The following is a 15324-nucleotide window of genomic DNA, read 5'->3' as shown; positions in this document are numbered from 1 at the left end:
CGGCGGCCCGGGCGGGCTGGCAGCGAGAGTGGGTGCGAGAGCCGCCTCCGCCTCTGCCGCCTCCGCCGTCGCCTCCTCCGCCCGGGCCGTTCGCTGCTGCGCGGGGAGAGCGAGGCGGGGCCGCCGGGGCCGCCATGGAGCCCGACTCGGTGATTGAGGACAAGACCATCGAGCTCATGGTGAGTGCGGCCCGCTGGACCGTCCGTTCTTCCGTCCGACCGGCCCCGGGCGGGCCTGCCCACCTCAACGTCCGGCGCGAGGCCACCCCTGGCCCTTCCCTGCTGCCTCGGCCCGGACCTGGGCCCCCCGCCTTGCCTGGCCTCTGGCCCGGTGCGGTTCCTCCGGATCCCTCGAGCTCGCAGGCCGGACCTGGCCCGGCCCCCTCCATGCCCCTCGGTTTTCCTCCCACCCTCCCTTCCTCCAGTCTCTGGGCCCGTCCCTCGAACGACCCTCGCTCGCTCAGGCTGTGGTCTTAGCTCACACTCACTCTAGCATCCCGTTCCCCCTTTGGAAGGTATTTTTTTTTCCTTCCCTGTTTCTCCGGTCCAGGCCTGCATAGCTCTTGCCAGCCCCACTGAGGCCGAGTGAGATGGTGATGGGAGAGGGTACAGCGTAGATCGACAGGGCCGTGGCCTCCGCATCCCGGAAGGGGTCTCAGCACCCTCTTCACGACCTGGGGCTGTATTGGTGCGGGCATCGGCCCTATGGGGGTGGAGGTGGAGAGCTCTCGGGTTGGAGGCTGTGACCGAAAAGGGGCCTCTTTCCTGGCCCCCTGTGGTGTCCGGCTTCTCGGACAAAGGGTTTCCTACTCGGCCGAGAGGGATGTTTGCAGAGCAAGGCCCTAGGTACTCTGGATTCCATCTCCCTGGAAAGAGAGACTGTAACTTCACGTTTTCCTGAGCTGCTTTGAGAAATTGGGGAGGAGGGGGGAGGGGCTGTCCTCATCACTGCCGCCAGTTCTTTCTTCTAGAAAAAAAAGGAAAGGGGGAGCCTATGGCCCAGGGGAAGCGATCACTCTTCTGTTTAGAAGCCTTTGGTAGCCAGGCCAGACTCCCCAACACCCCAGCCCTCTTCCGCCTTAGGACGTGGATCTAGAATGGGTTTTTAGAAACAGGACCACGAGAGAGTGGCTAGTAGAAACGAAAAATTTGCTACTTGGTGGATGATTTGGTTCAAAAAGTAAAATATGGCAGCTGTTACTGCCAGTTTGAACATTAGGGAAATCAGACTGGGCTCTGGAGAGTTGGGAGGGGGAAGTCTTTGCCTCAGCAAATGAACATGCCCAGGTTTTCTTCCTGTGGAAACCTTGACAGTTTCTTTGTATCTCTCCAAACAGTAACCTCTTCTACCCTAGGGTTGAGAAGAAAGATGAAAGACTCTAGTTAACATAGCAAAATGTTTTCCTAACCAGATTTTCTCCAGTGTGAAAATGTTTATTGAGTCAGTGATTCCACTGGGTAGGGTCGGTGACATCAGAGCTACTTCCCCCATTTAATGCTATAAATAATAAATGGTGACACTGAAAGTCTGTTGGATAGCTGCATGGTTTCTGTGGATGATGGTGTCTGGGGAGTTGAGATGCATGTTTTAAAAATGGAAGTACAGTAGCGTAAACACAGAGGCAGCTTAATATTTGCTGTCCTTTGCATAATTCACTGCACTTCTCCAGCAGTCTTGGAAATTAGAGGGCAAAAAAAAAAAAGCTCTCGTAGTTTCTGATTTGTGTGTGTGTGTGTGTGTGTGTGTGCAAGCACACGTGTGGTTGCCTTCTAAGGGATACTGATATGAGTTTTTATTTGATTTTCACTTATTGGTAACTTTTCAGTACAACTTAGCAAACTTATGTAACCAAGCTTTTGATATTCTGCAAATTTTGTAGGGGTTATTTTGGTAAAATATCCTAATGGAATTACACATATAGTACATATTTTTACATATGTACAATACCTGTACTTACAACAGGAGGAGTATGTCATAGCAAAAAATTGTAACTTGGTATCTCTTTGAAATTGGCTGTTAAATTCTCCTTCCATTTCCATTCATTTAAAAAGTAAGTAGGGACTTCCCTGGTGGTCCAGTGGATAGGACTCACTGTGGAGGGCCCTAGTTCTATCCCTGGTCAGGGAACTAAGAATCCACAAGCTGCACGGCGCAGCCAAAAATAAAATAAAATAACTAGAATGTTTTTTTCAAAAGAATTAAAGTACAGTGTAATCCATTTAATGTCTTTGAATGGATATGGAAAAAAAAGTCTCTTCCTAAATATAACTGGCTTCCTGTGCGTTTTAATTTTACATGATTGTACTTGTCTGATCTGAAAAGATATTTCAGACTTTTCAGGGACATTATTAAGTGGGATTCTTAGAAAATTTAACAGAGAAGATTTAATAAGCTAATCATCTGGATCAGTTTTAAAAGTGGCTTTTCATATACAAATTGTGATATTCCCTCAAAGGGCTACCAGTTAAGATTCTTACCCAACTGTTTCATAAACATATATGCATTTATTTTAGTGTTATAGATAGCACAGATACTTAACAACTGATTTACTAAATCCAGGATCAGATGTAGGAATGATAATGCCTTAAAATCTAATTGCACGTGGCTTTCTGTATTCACTGCATTTTAATTGTAGTTTCCAGAACTAGATTAAAAACACTTTTTACACTGGTTTCAAAATAACATGATGAAAGGAGGGGAAGGGGTTAAACTGATGGTATTTTGAAAGCCTAAAGCATGAAATATTTTTAGATTTTTATGAGTCAGCTTCAGTACTCAAATATTTGTGATTGTGCTGCCTGTACCAGTTCGGTACTTAATGGTTAACAGGATAACTTTCAATTGATATTCCAGAGTGTGCTCTATCAAAGAAAGGAAACAGGTTTCACCAATTTCTTAATCTTCATCCCTCTGCTTTCTTTGATTTTGATTCCTCCTTCCTTTTTTTCTTGCACTTTTTCAGTTTCCTAGGAAATAAAACTGGTGGTAGAATAATTAAATATTCAAAATATAACCCCCGTTTGTTACTCCTACCCCTGCCTGTGACCAGGTTCACAAAAAGTGCTTCTCCAGCTGACCTTCCTCATAGGATTCAGTCTTTAATATACACTGTAAACTCTTGATGGAGACAACTGAATTTATAATTCCTGATGGTGAATAATTTAACCATCAGATGACTTTTGTGGCCTTACATTGGCCCAATATGTACCTAGTTTGTGGGACTGCTTCTTAACTTCTGACTTTGGTTTTCAGTTCAGTTTGCTCAGTCGTGTCTGACTCTTTGCGACCTCATGGACTGCAGCACGCCAGGCTTCTCTCTCCGTCACCAACTTTGGTTTTAATTAGCCTTAATATTACTGAGGGAGAAAAGGAGTAAACCATTTGGAAATACACAGAAGTTCACTGGGCTTTGTCTAGTGTGGTGGACTTCACTGGGAAGAATGAAAGCTGCATTATGTATCACGTGATATTTATTGCTCGAATTAGAAGTATGAGTTGTGCTCAGGCCCTTATTACTAGAAAGCATTCCCAGACCTGCTAATTGGAAGAATGGTCATTAGGCTTGCCTGTTAGAAAACAGCAAAAGTTAATGTTAAAGGTTTGGGAAACATAATCCTCTATGGGTGTGAGAGAACCTCTTTCCCCCTTTACTCAAGTAATGGGCAGTTTATCCTCAGTTGTAAGCTGCTGAATGGTTCGATTCTTGGCTAAGTGACCTTAAGTGAATCATTTCTCTTCTGGTTACCTCTGAATGGCTATATTACTTGTTGAATGTAGTAATATAGGTAAAATACATTGGATCTCATTAAGAACTTATAATATCAAATCTATTTTTAGAGTTGTTGAAGTACAGACAGGCCACAAGACCAAAGAGATGAACGAAACTAAATGACATTATTGGAAGTAGTTTTCTTTTTTTCTTTTTACATCTCTCCCCCTGCCCCCTCTTCTTGTCTTTGGCTTTCTGAGTGGAATAAGTGGGATTGTTTAGTGACTCCTTTAAAAAATCATGGTGTCTTTGTCACCATCACTTATCCTCATCTGCCTCTAGCCTTGTGCTGCTTTACCAAATGCAGGTTAAATAGACAAAGGCTTAGGTAGGGTCCAAATGAAATAAATCACACGCTATTTATAGACCTCACTGACTGGCCTCAAGAGGCTTATGAGTCAAATATTATCAATTTTTATTCCTGATTTTGGAGTAGGTTAGATGTTCTTTCAGATTTGATAAGGATAAACCTGATCCTGCTCACACATCTTGGCACTGACTCTTGAAAACTGAGAGGGCTCTATAGCACAGGAGAATTGCTAGCTTATTTCATAGGTTTACAGAACAGCACGTGTATTCCTCTGAGTAGTACTGTTTGGTCCTATGAATTTTAGAAACAGACTTTCCTGTGCTGTGAGGTGCCTGGGATCTCGGTTTCCACCTGGTGATATTTACAGTTTAAGGGAAAGAAAGCATTTGAAGTCCTCACAATTCAGATTCCTGCCTCCTTTCCAGCTTTTTCTTCTCACATTCCTCACTTAGTCTATATTCCTGCCAAAGTGTGGAGGATCATTGTTTTTCGAATTTCCTTTGTCAGCACTGATATAAACTGACCTAAGCCTGTGTATCTCAAGCTACTGATATTAATGGGAAGGACCTAATAGCTCTCCAGCCAAATTGATTTAGGTGAGATCTCAGCAATCCTCTCTTCCACCCATGTTGTAATATCCTCTCCTCTCAGAACACAATTTAGATACCTCTTCTTGATGTCAATTTATGTTATGGTGGCAGATATAATTTTGTTTTTCTGTTGATAGCAATGCCTACATGCTAATCATTGTTAAATGAACGAGTTCTGGCACTTTGTATTTATCTTGTGGCACTTAACATATTCTGGGCTTGTATTATCGTTTCCTGTTTGTGTCCCCTATTAAATGATAAACTCCTCAACAGTGCCTTCTTGTAGTAGGTGTTCAGTAAATGTTGAGTTGAGCTTTCCTGTTGGTTGCTTACATGTATTATTGCTGTCTGCCTGTGTCTTAGCCATCCTCTTTTCTGGAAATTGTCACCTATATCACTAATTCTCATAATAACTTGTTCCTAATGCATATGGGACTTACCAAACCTTCCTGTGTATCATGAAAGTTTAATCATGTCTAAAGCTGATTGTCCTTTGAATCCTTCACTATGTTTAGCGCTTGGGTGTGCAATAGATATTGATTTAAATTAATGTTAGATTTTCTTTTTTCATGCTATGAAACCTTTTTAAGATTTCTGTTTGATAATTCCTAAGACAAGTGGGGATGGATAGGGGAGAAAGACTGCTAAAGGGAAAAGAAGGGTGGTATGTGTTGCACAAGCTTCTGTTCATAGACATTTTAACCATTATTTACAGACTGGTAAACATATACAAATTGATTTATATACATCCCAGAGTGTGGGTGATAGCAGAATATTGAGGAAACTAAATTCCTTTTATATCTGTTGATGTGAACTTGCCAAACAGTTGATAAGTTCTAAGGATCTGTGACCTTAGAGAAACATGATTTAACATAAAGGGCATGGGCTCTAGGGTGAAACACCTGAGTTTGTATCATAACTTTCACTTGCTGGCTGTGTGACCTTAAGAAAGTTAACCTTTCTCTGGTAAGATTTCATTGTGTGTAAAAATAAAAAAAATGGAGGTATCACTTCAGTGTTGGGAGGATTATGAGAGATGTATGTGAAAGGACCTTGCAAAGACTTGTCTCTCAGCAGCTGTCTGCCAAGTTAACTCTCCCCGCAAGTATAGGGACCGTATTTTGTCACGTACAGTCAAGACAGAGGGTGTGAGAAAAAGTTTTAGTTTTTGCCCCTGATGTGTGCGTGTACTTAATTGTGAAGCTTTGCAGAGGCCTAAAATTCAGTTGCTTTTAGCCATGCATTTAATGAGGCTTCTTTGGGGAAAATGATGAAATCATACAGAGTCAATACTGCCTTGGAAATCTGGGAAATACAATTACTAAGAACTACCAATTAGACATAATTAGACCTGTACTGTTAGGGAGAGAACCCACTGTAACCCTGTTTTAGGTATCCTGGTGGAAAGAGACTGGTAATTGTTCATATTAACACTGAGCATGGTGATTTATGTTTGATCAATTTAGTTTAGCCAAGGAAATTAGAATTTTTAAATTCTTATTCTTGTTTGCTGGTGATTTTGACCTTTAACAGAGTAAGTGGTGACTAGGATACAAGGTTTCCTCCTGAGTTCTGTTGTTGCTCATTGAATTCGTTGACAAAAGGGGAAAAACCTGTTGGTCAAGAATGTGCTCGCTACCCTCCGTTCAGTTTCTGCTGATCACAGTTGCCTAACAGGAAGTTTGCAGGCAAATGAGGCACCAGCCAGGTAGACCTGACAGTCCAGTGGGGTATCTCTAACCTGGATCTCATTAATGAAGTTCAGAGATTGCCGGGTTCACTTATGTCAGCAGGAAGCATTTTAGGAGATTCCCTCTCAGGGTTAGTCAACAATGAAGACCTTCACAGAATGGAAAGCTGTGAAGTAGAAACAGTGGGACATTAACATGTAAATTGAAAAAAAAGTTTGTGAGTAGAGAGATGTGCAAATACCTAAGTGCTATGAATATCGAAAACTGTTCTCTAATAGCAAACCACTGGTCCTTGGAAGAAAAAAAAATTAAGTGAGAACTCTGTTAAGAAAAAAGAACCTGAGTAATTATTATTTTAGAGTTAAATTGAGAACTCTTAACCAGTTTTGGGAACTAATGATAAAACGTGTTTTGGTTCTGTGAAATGATTGCTTGAGAGACTCAAAGAGGAAGGGGCAGAGGACATGAAGAACTTAATCCTTATTATCCTGGTCTGGCATTTGTTAATCTTTGTTTCTCTGGCATAAGGCCTGCCACCAATTAGGCATTCAGTAAATGTTTATTTGAAGGAAAGAGGGGGAAAGTTAACTCACTAATGGAAGAAAAGGCCTGATGGTGCAGGAGGCTCAGAAATGAGTCTGTTAGTCAAATTGTTGTGGCTGTGTTTTGGTTGTAGCAGTGAGTTACACTTTGAAAATCAGACTATATTACTCTAGCAGTTAACTACTAGCCATAGCTCACTAGCATTTTTTGTCAAAATTGGGTTTCTAGTTTTTTAGGCTCTAGACTAATGAGAAGAGCTTGAGCACTGTTCTTTGTGGTTTTGCTTACATGTGTTTAAGTTGAGGGTATTAAGATATTTCCACCTGTTTGCTATAAAGAGGTTACTCTTAGACTGGTACTTCAGTCACTTCAATGCTTTGCCTATACATGAAAAACCAGAACATCTTTAGTCTTTGCCTGTGGACTATTTTGGAATTCTTTGTCAAAGACACATCTTTGCCACAAAACACAGTCTGTGTGGGCAAGAGTATAAAATTAATATTGTGGCCTTAGAATTGCACGAATTTTTGATATTGCTTTTAAGTGGCAAGATTAAGGGAGTTAGCCCTCTCAGGATGGCTTAACAAGTTCAGTTGTGTTTTAGTTCAGCTAGACTGAAATACTTACTGTTTTGTATTTTTGTGGTTCTCTGTTCTGACGTCAGTTAACTTAGAGCTTGGTTTCTTCTGCCCCAGGAATCATGGCCTTCTGGTCCTTGGAGTTTGGAGGCCACCATATTCTGTGAAAAGGGCATGGGCTCTAGCACCTAGTGGATGTAGGACTTTGAGCAAGTTATTTCTTTTTACATTTTTAAATATAAGTAATGAATGTAAAAGGCCTGGTCCATTAGTAACCCTTCAGTGAAGGTAGTTTTTATGGTTACTTCAGGAACATTTTGGCAGTAGTGTGGCAGTTGAGGAAGTAGCAAATTTATGTGCAAGCAGCTTCACAGTCTTTGGATTTTTAACTTCTTATCTGTAGCATCCTGTTGAATACCTTTTCCTGTCTGCCTTGTAGTTTGCTCAGAATTTATAGTCTAATTGTAAGAGTTGGTATGGTAATAAAAGAATGTTGATATAATGTGGACTGGGCTTATGAGTTTAAAGGTGTTATCTAGTAAATTGTTTATTATGTTCATTCTTTTCCCTAGTGTACCCAGTGACTGGCCATTGTGGGGGATTGGCCTTTATTGAGTCAGAAGTTCACTCTTAAAGTTATGTCACATGTTTTGAAATGTCCTATATTTTAGCTGAGAGTTGAAGATTTGAGTGATATGTAGATGTCTTATGTGTAGCAAACTTAAAATCCTGTTAGGTGCTTAAATAAATTTTTATTAGGAAATATTTGAGCCCTCCCCTCTTAATTATGGTTGACAAAGTTTCTGTAATTGTAGAGGAACTGTTTTAGGAAATGGATAAAATTCATTGTAGCTGAATGATCTGGGACAATTTATATGGATAGTAGAGGAAGTTTTCATCATGTATTTGGAAATCGCATGTCATTTGTCATGAATAAGTATTCATGTTAGGGATGTTTCCTTCTTTGTTTTGTAGAGTTTCTTATCCTCTCTCAACACAGAGGTGAGCAGTGCTCTGGCAGACCCTCTTACATGAAAACGTTGACTCAGGGCTTGTAACTTTTCTGTGCTTCAGATCCACCACTCCATTGACCCTTCCTTCCATTTCTTGGTGGCTGTCCTTTGCCGCTGGTGCCATGGTGGGTGTATGGATTGCTTTCTGTCTTTCAACAGTTACCGAAGTGCATGTTTGGGATTTTGTTGAAGAAAGCTGGATACAGTAAACGGAAAGAATCTTGGAAGCTGCTTGACTGCTGTCTTTTCTCAGACTAGTCTGAAAGGGAATACCCCCATTCATTCTGGATTGGTGGATCTGAAGTACAAAATATTGTCCAGGTAAGCAATTACCTTGTATTGTTTTGTTATGTAGAACTTGACTCATTGAGAGAAACTTAAAATTCCTTTACTTCTTTTTCCAATATAACAGAGAAAGGAAAAAATGCTAGATATTTATGTTTAGTGTTTATGTTTTGGTGTGGATTAGTTGGGTATTTGCTAGTCAAAACTTTGTTTCAGTGTAAGAAATGTAGTTATTTTTATTAAATAGGCCTAAAAGGTTTGTAGTCACAGCCTAACAGGAAATACAGTTCAGTAAACAAGGGACTTTTGTTTGAGGAGTAAGTTGGAAAATAAGGGAAACAAAAGATGATTTTGTATTATCTCATGGTTTATAGTTATTACCTGGTCAAAATAATTTTTGTCATTACTCTGTAAAGTAGTGGTCTTTTATCCTTAAGACTCCTGGAGAGTCTTCTCAGAATTTACTAATTAGCTACTGTTTATGGAGCATCTGCTAAGTGCCAGCCACTACTGTAGGCTCTTTACACGTTTTCTTATTTAGATGGCCTATGCTTCATATGTATTTTACAAACAGTAAGATGAAGCTCTTGAGTATTAAGTAAGTACAGTTAGTACAGCTAGTAAGTCATACAGCTAGTCAGTGGCAGAGCCAGGCTCTAAGCTTGAGCCTGTGTGTCTCCAAAGCTCTGGATCTTTCCATCTGGCTACGTTTGCTGAAGTTTGCACTTTAACTTCAGGATTTTCATATTGTCTGTATACCGTTAGAGCAAAGTGTCGTTTTCTACTGCGGGGTTCCACTTGGAGACTGCCTGACAGATCATTGTTTGACATGATATTTTACTTATATCTGATGCTTTCCCTTCTTAATGAAAGGATTAGAAGTCAGTTTATCAAGTGAACCTAAAGGTAACTTAGGAGAGGCTGTACCTTTAAATGTCAAAATGTGCTTTATACAGGGAAGTATCATTTGGTCTAGTGAACTCAAACCTGTATCTTCTCAGTTCCTCCTTAGTTTTCATTGGTTATTTAAATAGCTCAGGAGCTTATTATGTAGACTAGTTTTGACCTGTGGTTTGTCAGTCTTACAAGTAAGACATTGTCAGGAAACTCATGACTTTTTCTGGTGTTTAAGCACTCCAGAGTACTCATTTCCTTTAATCTTGAAAAAAATTCTTTATCATAGACTGACCCTATGGCTTTGTGATCCTTCTTTTATTTTATTCCTTTGTATTTGTTAATATTTCTTCTGGGTGAGCATTTTTCACATTTCCACGTGGAAAGTGAAGAGCTTTCAGGGTGGTGATGGTGATAGTAAAAGTAGTAGCAGTTAACACTGGGCACTTTATATTGAGCACAGTTCTGAACACTTTGCATGTATAAACTCATTTTCATGGTGAGCTGGTGAAGTCGGTACCCTTATTTCTACTTTGCATATGTGGACTCTGAAGGCTAGAGCACTTAAATAACATGTTCAAGGCCATGTATCTATTAAGCGCCAAAGATGAGATATGAATCTAGGCAGTTTGGCTTAGAGAATGTGCTTCTAATGTCTGTGCCTCAAGTTTGTGGAGTATCATCTAGTGATAAAAAGAGGGGTGGAAATCCTGAAGACTAAAATTGTGTATTCTGATTTCATGAAATCATTACAAAGGGAAAGGAAACAGTTGTTGTTGAGTGTCTATTTTGTACCTTCTGTAGAAGATCATCTCGCTCTCAGATTCTGTGTCAGTCATCCAAGACTGTCTACCAGGCTGTTTCCTGAGAGGACTCATAGTAGGGTTAGTTTAAGATTATCTTCCAGAACAGTGCTGTCCAGTTAGAACTCTCTGGATTGTGGAAATGTTCATTATCTGTGCTGTTCAGTATGATAGCCACTAGCCGCATGTGACTGATTTGAAATGTGGCTCTGTAACTGGGGAACTGGATTTTAAATTTTAATTTAAATAGCCACAAATACAGTTTTAGAATTTAACTTCATCTTACCTCTGATTCTGGACTTAACTCTCTTAGAAATCTGATCTTGTCAGCTTGCTGAAATCCCACGGTTGGACTCACGTTAATTAATTAACCAGCTGTGCAAGACTGATATGTAAAATCAGAATTCCAGTTTATTAATTTATAATGATGTGTGCATGTTGATGTGATGAATGTCAACTTTTCTGATTGGTAGATTTGCTTATTAGGTCCTACTCAACATGCCAGCTTAAGTTTTTCAAATAAGAAACACTAGTAAGAAGGACCTGAAGACTCAAGCCAGTCAAGTGGTTTAGTTAGCATGGACTTGACCAGGGAAGTTATATAGTTGCTGGCCTGAGACTGAGACGACCTCATTCATCTTTTACTTTAAGGATGGATGATTTTTCTGTCTTCTTGCAGCTTCTCTGCTTGCTTTTACTTCCCATATCCTTTTCTGATTATGGCATTCATTTTAGGCATGTTAATACATTCAGCTTGAATGCAGTCTTGTCTTACAGATCTGGGAAGCTCTTTGTTTTTCTTAAGGCACTTTTGTCACTGTTAGGATCCATTTTGTGTTCATTTTTGTCTCTAAGAAGGCAGTTGAATTTTCCTTGCTTCCCTGAGGCCTCTTTTTACTGAAATAGACTAATTAGCTTATTTAATTTGGTCCTATAGTGTGGGGTGGAATAGGAACATACTCATAAAAAAATGCCTGATACATTCTGTTTGTATTACTTCATGTTATTAAATAAGCTTGTTTTCAGCTCACTGTATCATTGTTTTGTGACTTGTACTTGAGCTTTTTGTTCCTTAAGTAGAAAGAGTGGTGTAACCAAATTTGCATTTAAGAAGTTAACTTTTCAGGTGTCTGCAAGATGGATTGAAGAGACTCAAGGCAAGGGGACTAGTTAGTTCAAGGGAGCAATGATTAAGGTGAACCAAAGCATTGACGGTGGGCATGGTAGAGGAGGGGTGGACTTAAAAAAGATGTAGGTGGTAGGACCTGCCAAACTTGGGGATTGGTTATAGGAGTAAAAGATGGATGGGATATAATATAAATTTTAGTGTTTTGCCCTGGGTGCCAGAATAGATATTTGTTCTCTTTTTCAAGATAGGGAAGACTAGAAGAGTAGACTGGGGAGTGTGGAGGGAGGAGGAAAGAAGTGAGTTCGGTTAATGAATTTGAGTTGTCTGTGGGTTAATCCTCTAAAAGGAGAAATATCTAGTAAGAATATCAATTGGGAGCTCACCAGAAAGAGCAGGGAAAGAAAGGTTTGGGAGTTTTTATTTAGCCTCAAGTGGTAGCTAACTTTATTTAGTGGAATTAGAAGATTAATAGATGGGGAAACAAATAGATGGCGAAACAATGGAAACAGTGACAGACTTTATTTTTGGGGGCTCCAAAATCACTGCAGATGGTGACTGCAGCCATGAAATTAAAAGATGCTTGCTCCTTGGAAGAAAAGTTATGACCAACCTAGACAGCATATTAAAAAGCAGAGAGAGACATTACTTTGCCAACTGAGGTCCATCTAGTCAAAGTTTGGTTTTTCCAGTGGTCATGTATGGATCGGAGAAGGCAATGGCACCCCACTCCAGTACTCTTGCCTGGAAAATCCCATAGATGGAGTAGCCTGGGGGGCTGCAGTCCATGGGGTTGCTAAGAGTCGGACACGACTGAGAGACTTCACTTTTCACTTTCATGCACTGGAGAAGGAAATGGCAACCCATTCCAGTGTTCTTGCCTGGAGAATCCCAGGGACGGCGGAGCCTGGTGGGCTGTCATCTATGGGGTCGCACAGAGTCAGACACGACTGAAGCGACTTAGCAGCAGCAGCAGCATGTATGGATGTGAAAGTTGGACTATAAAGAAAGCTGAGTGCCGAAGAATTTATGCTTTTGAACTGTGATGTTGGACAAGACTTGAGAGTGTGGACTGTAAGGAGATTAAACCAGTCCATCCTAAAGGAAATCAGTCCTGAATATTCATTGGAAGAACTGATGCTGAAGCTCTAATACATTGGTCACCTGATGCGAAGAGTTGACTCACTGGAAAAGACCCTGATGCTGGGAATGATTGAAGGCGGGAGAAGGGGACGACAGAGGATGAGATGGTTGGATCACATCACTGACTCAGTGGGCGTGAGTTTGAGAAAGCTCTGGGAGTCGGTGGTGCAGCCTGGGGTACTGCAGTCCATGGGGTTGCAAAGAGTTGGACACGACTGAGCAACTGAACTGAACTGAAGATTAGTAAGAGTAAATAAAGATTTGAGGAATCTGTATCTGTGCCTGGAAATGCTAATATAAAGAAATGGGCTACAGCTCAGGTTATGATGTTGAACAAGAGGTGTTACTACTCTCTTTCTCACGTTGATCTGGGAATTGTGACAGCCTATTCCCAATCTGCAGATTAGTCCATTATGTTTGGATTGTGATATTTTTTCCACTGTAATGATTTATTTCATTAAAGGAGATACAGTTTTTGAAATGTATTTTTAAAAGAGCCATTTTGTCATTACACATCTTTTTTTTTTTGGTCGTTACACATCTTACATGTGTGTTAGTCACTCAGTTGTGTCCGACTCTTTGCGACCCTGTGGACTCCTCTGTCCATTCGTAGATTTGTCAAATTCATTTTTTACATCCAGTGGCAAAAACAAGGGGAAATTAACCTAAACAGTGAACGTTCTGGATTAAGTGTGAAATGGGAAATGGAAATTTGCTCTTCTCTCAACCTGTCTCAATTCCTGAATGCTTCTCATCTAGCTGTGATAAAACACATTTTTAAAATCACAGCAGGAGGCCTGAGCACGAACCAGCTATTCAGCATCTACTAGTCAGTCAGTTGAAGAAACAGCAAACTGTTCAAGCGCTTGTGTGAAAATTACCTGTGTAGAAATAATTGAGATGGTGTGTTGGTCCAGTGTGACATATATTTAGGAGATTTTTAAGGCAGATTTCTACTATATGCTATTTTCACCTTATGCACAGACTTTAGACTGTAATTCTCAGGTGAGTTGTAACTCTACTGTGATTAGGTTTTGCTCATGAAAGCATGGAGATATGACGATTTCATTATAGCTACAATCAACACTTATCAAAACCTTTTTTGAATATGTCATATATGTCTGTGTTATAATAAGGTGCAAAAAGGAGTATACAGTTAAGAAGAAAAGTTTTCCATTCTCTTCAGCGTCAGCTACTCAACCACCCCAAGGAAAAAGAGATGCAGGGAGGCAAGTGGTTGTCTGAGGAGGCTTTACAAATACCTGAGGAAAGAAGAGAAGGGGAAAGGCAAGGGAGAAAGGAAAGATATATCCAACTGAATGCCGAGTTCCAGGGAATAGCAAGGAGGAATAAGAAGGCCTTAGATGAACAGTGCAAAGAAATAGAGGAAAGCAGTAGAATGGGAAAGACTTGCAATCTCTTCAAGGAAATTGGAGGTATCAAAGGAACATTTCATGCAAGGATGGGCACAATAAAGGACAGAAACGGTAAGGACCTAACAGCAGAAGAGATTTAGAAGAGATGGCAAGACTACACCCAAGAACTTTACAGAAAAGGTTTTAATGACCCAGATAACCATGAAGGTGTGGTCACTCACCTAGAGCTGGACAACCTGGAATATGAGGTCAAGTAGGCCTTAGGAAGCATTACTAGAAACAAAGCTAGTGGAGGTGATGGAATTCCAGCTGAGCTATTTAAAATCCTAAAGGGTAATGCTGAATATTTATTAGAAGGGCTGAAGCGGAAACTCCAACACTTTGGCCACCTTATGGAAAGAGCCGACTCATTGGAAAAGACCTTGATGCTGGGAAAGGAGAAGGGGTGGCAAAGGATGAGATGGTTGGAGGGCATCACTGACTCAATGGACATGAATTTGGACAAACTCCTGAGGATAGTGGAGGACAGATGTAACCGGTGTAACGGCGTTACATTGTTTCTAAACTGGGTGCTTTTTAAATTGTTCTTTTATTTTCCTCCTCACTTTTTATTATGAAGAATTTAATTTATATGAGAGTTGAGGAAAAAGCAGTACAACAAACACCTGTATGCTCTCTCCACCTAGGCTCAACATAAAAGAGTACTCCATATTATAACCAAATATTAAATATAGTCATATGCATTTTATACATAAAACCACAAAACTATTTTTATCTGAGAAAATGAAAGTAATCCCATAATATAATAAAGAGTACTTACAAACATTTTGCCTTATTTGAATCATTTCTCCGCTCCCACCTTGGTCTTCCCTTCCCACCCTCCTCCCTTTTGTGTCCTCTCCCCAAGTAAGTACTCTTTTATGTTGTTAAACAGTTTGAAAGTACCTTGCAGACACTATACCTCACTCTAAATATTTCAGCATGTGCCTTTTAAGAATAAAAATAGCCTCTCCTCTCTAAAAGCCAACACACACATAATACATGCACCATGTATATAGTAACATCTGCATATTATAACCAAATATTAAATATAGTCATAGGCATTTTATACATAATATAGAACCACAAACTATTTTTATCTGAGAAAATGAAAGTAATCCCATAATATAATACTCAGTTAAATTTTTCCACTTGTCCCAAGAA

General features: G+C 40.2%; 1 protein-coding gene across 9 annotated transcripts in view; it reads left to right on the top strand.

The window, feature by feature from the left end:
* Positions 1-9: 9 nt before the first annotated feature.
* Positions 10-15324, top strand: part of FBXW11 (F-box and WD repeat domain containing 11) — a 181692-nt gene continuing 166377 nt past the window's right edge. For 7 of the 9 annotated variants that reach the window (XM_061129461.1, XM_061129465.1, XM_061129463.1 and 4 more), the window contains exon 1: positions 10-179. In XM_061129461.1, coding sequence (XP_060985444.1) covers positions 135-179 — 45 coding nt within the window. In that variant the 5' untranslated portion in view covers positions 10-134. Of the gene's footprint in view, positions 180-8653; positions 8816-15324 lie in introns of all 9 variants that reach the window. The other 2 variants (XM_061129464.1, XM_061129466.1) reach the window with 2 other exon arrangements.

Source organism: Dama dama, chromosome 25 (genome assembly GCF_033118175.1).
Source record: "Dama dama isolate Ldn47 chromosome 25, ASM3311817v1, whole genome shotgun sequence".
Classification (NCBI taxonomy): Eukaryota; Metazoa; Chordata; class Mammalia; order Artiodactyla; family Cervidae; genus Dama; species Dama dama.
Note: the sequence above shows the minus strand (reverse complement) of the source record. Positions and strands in the feature narration are given on the sequence as shown.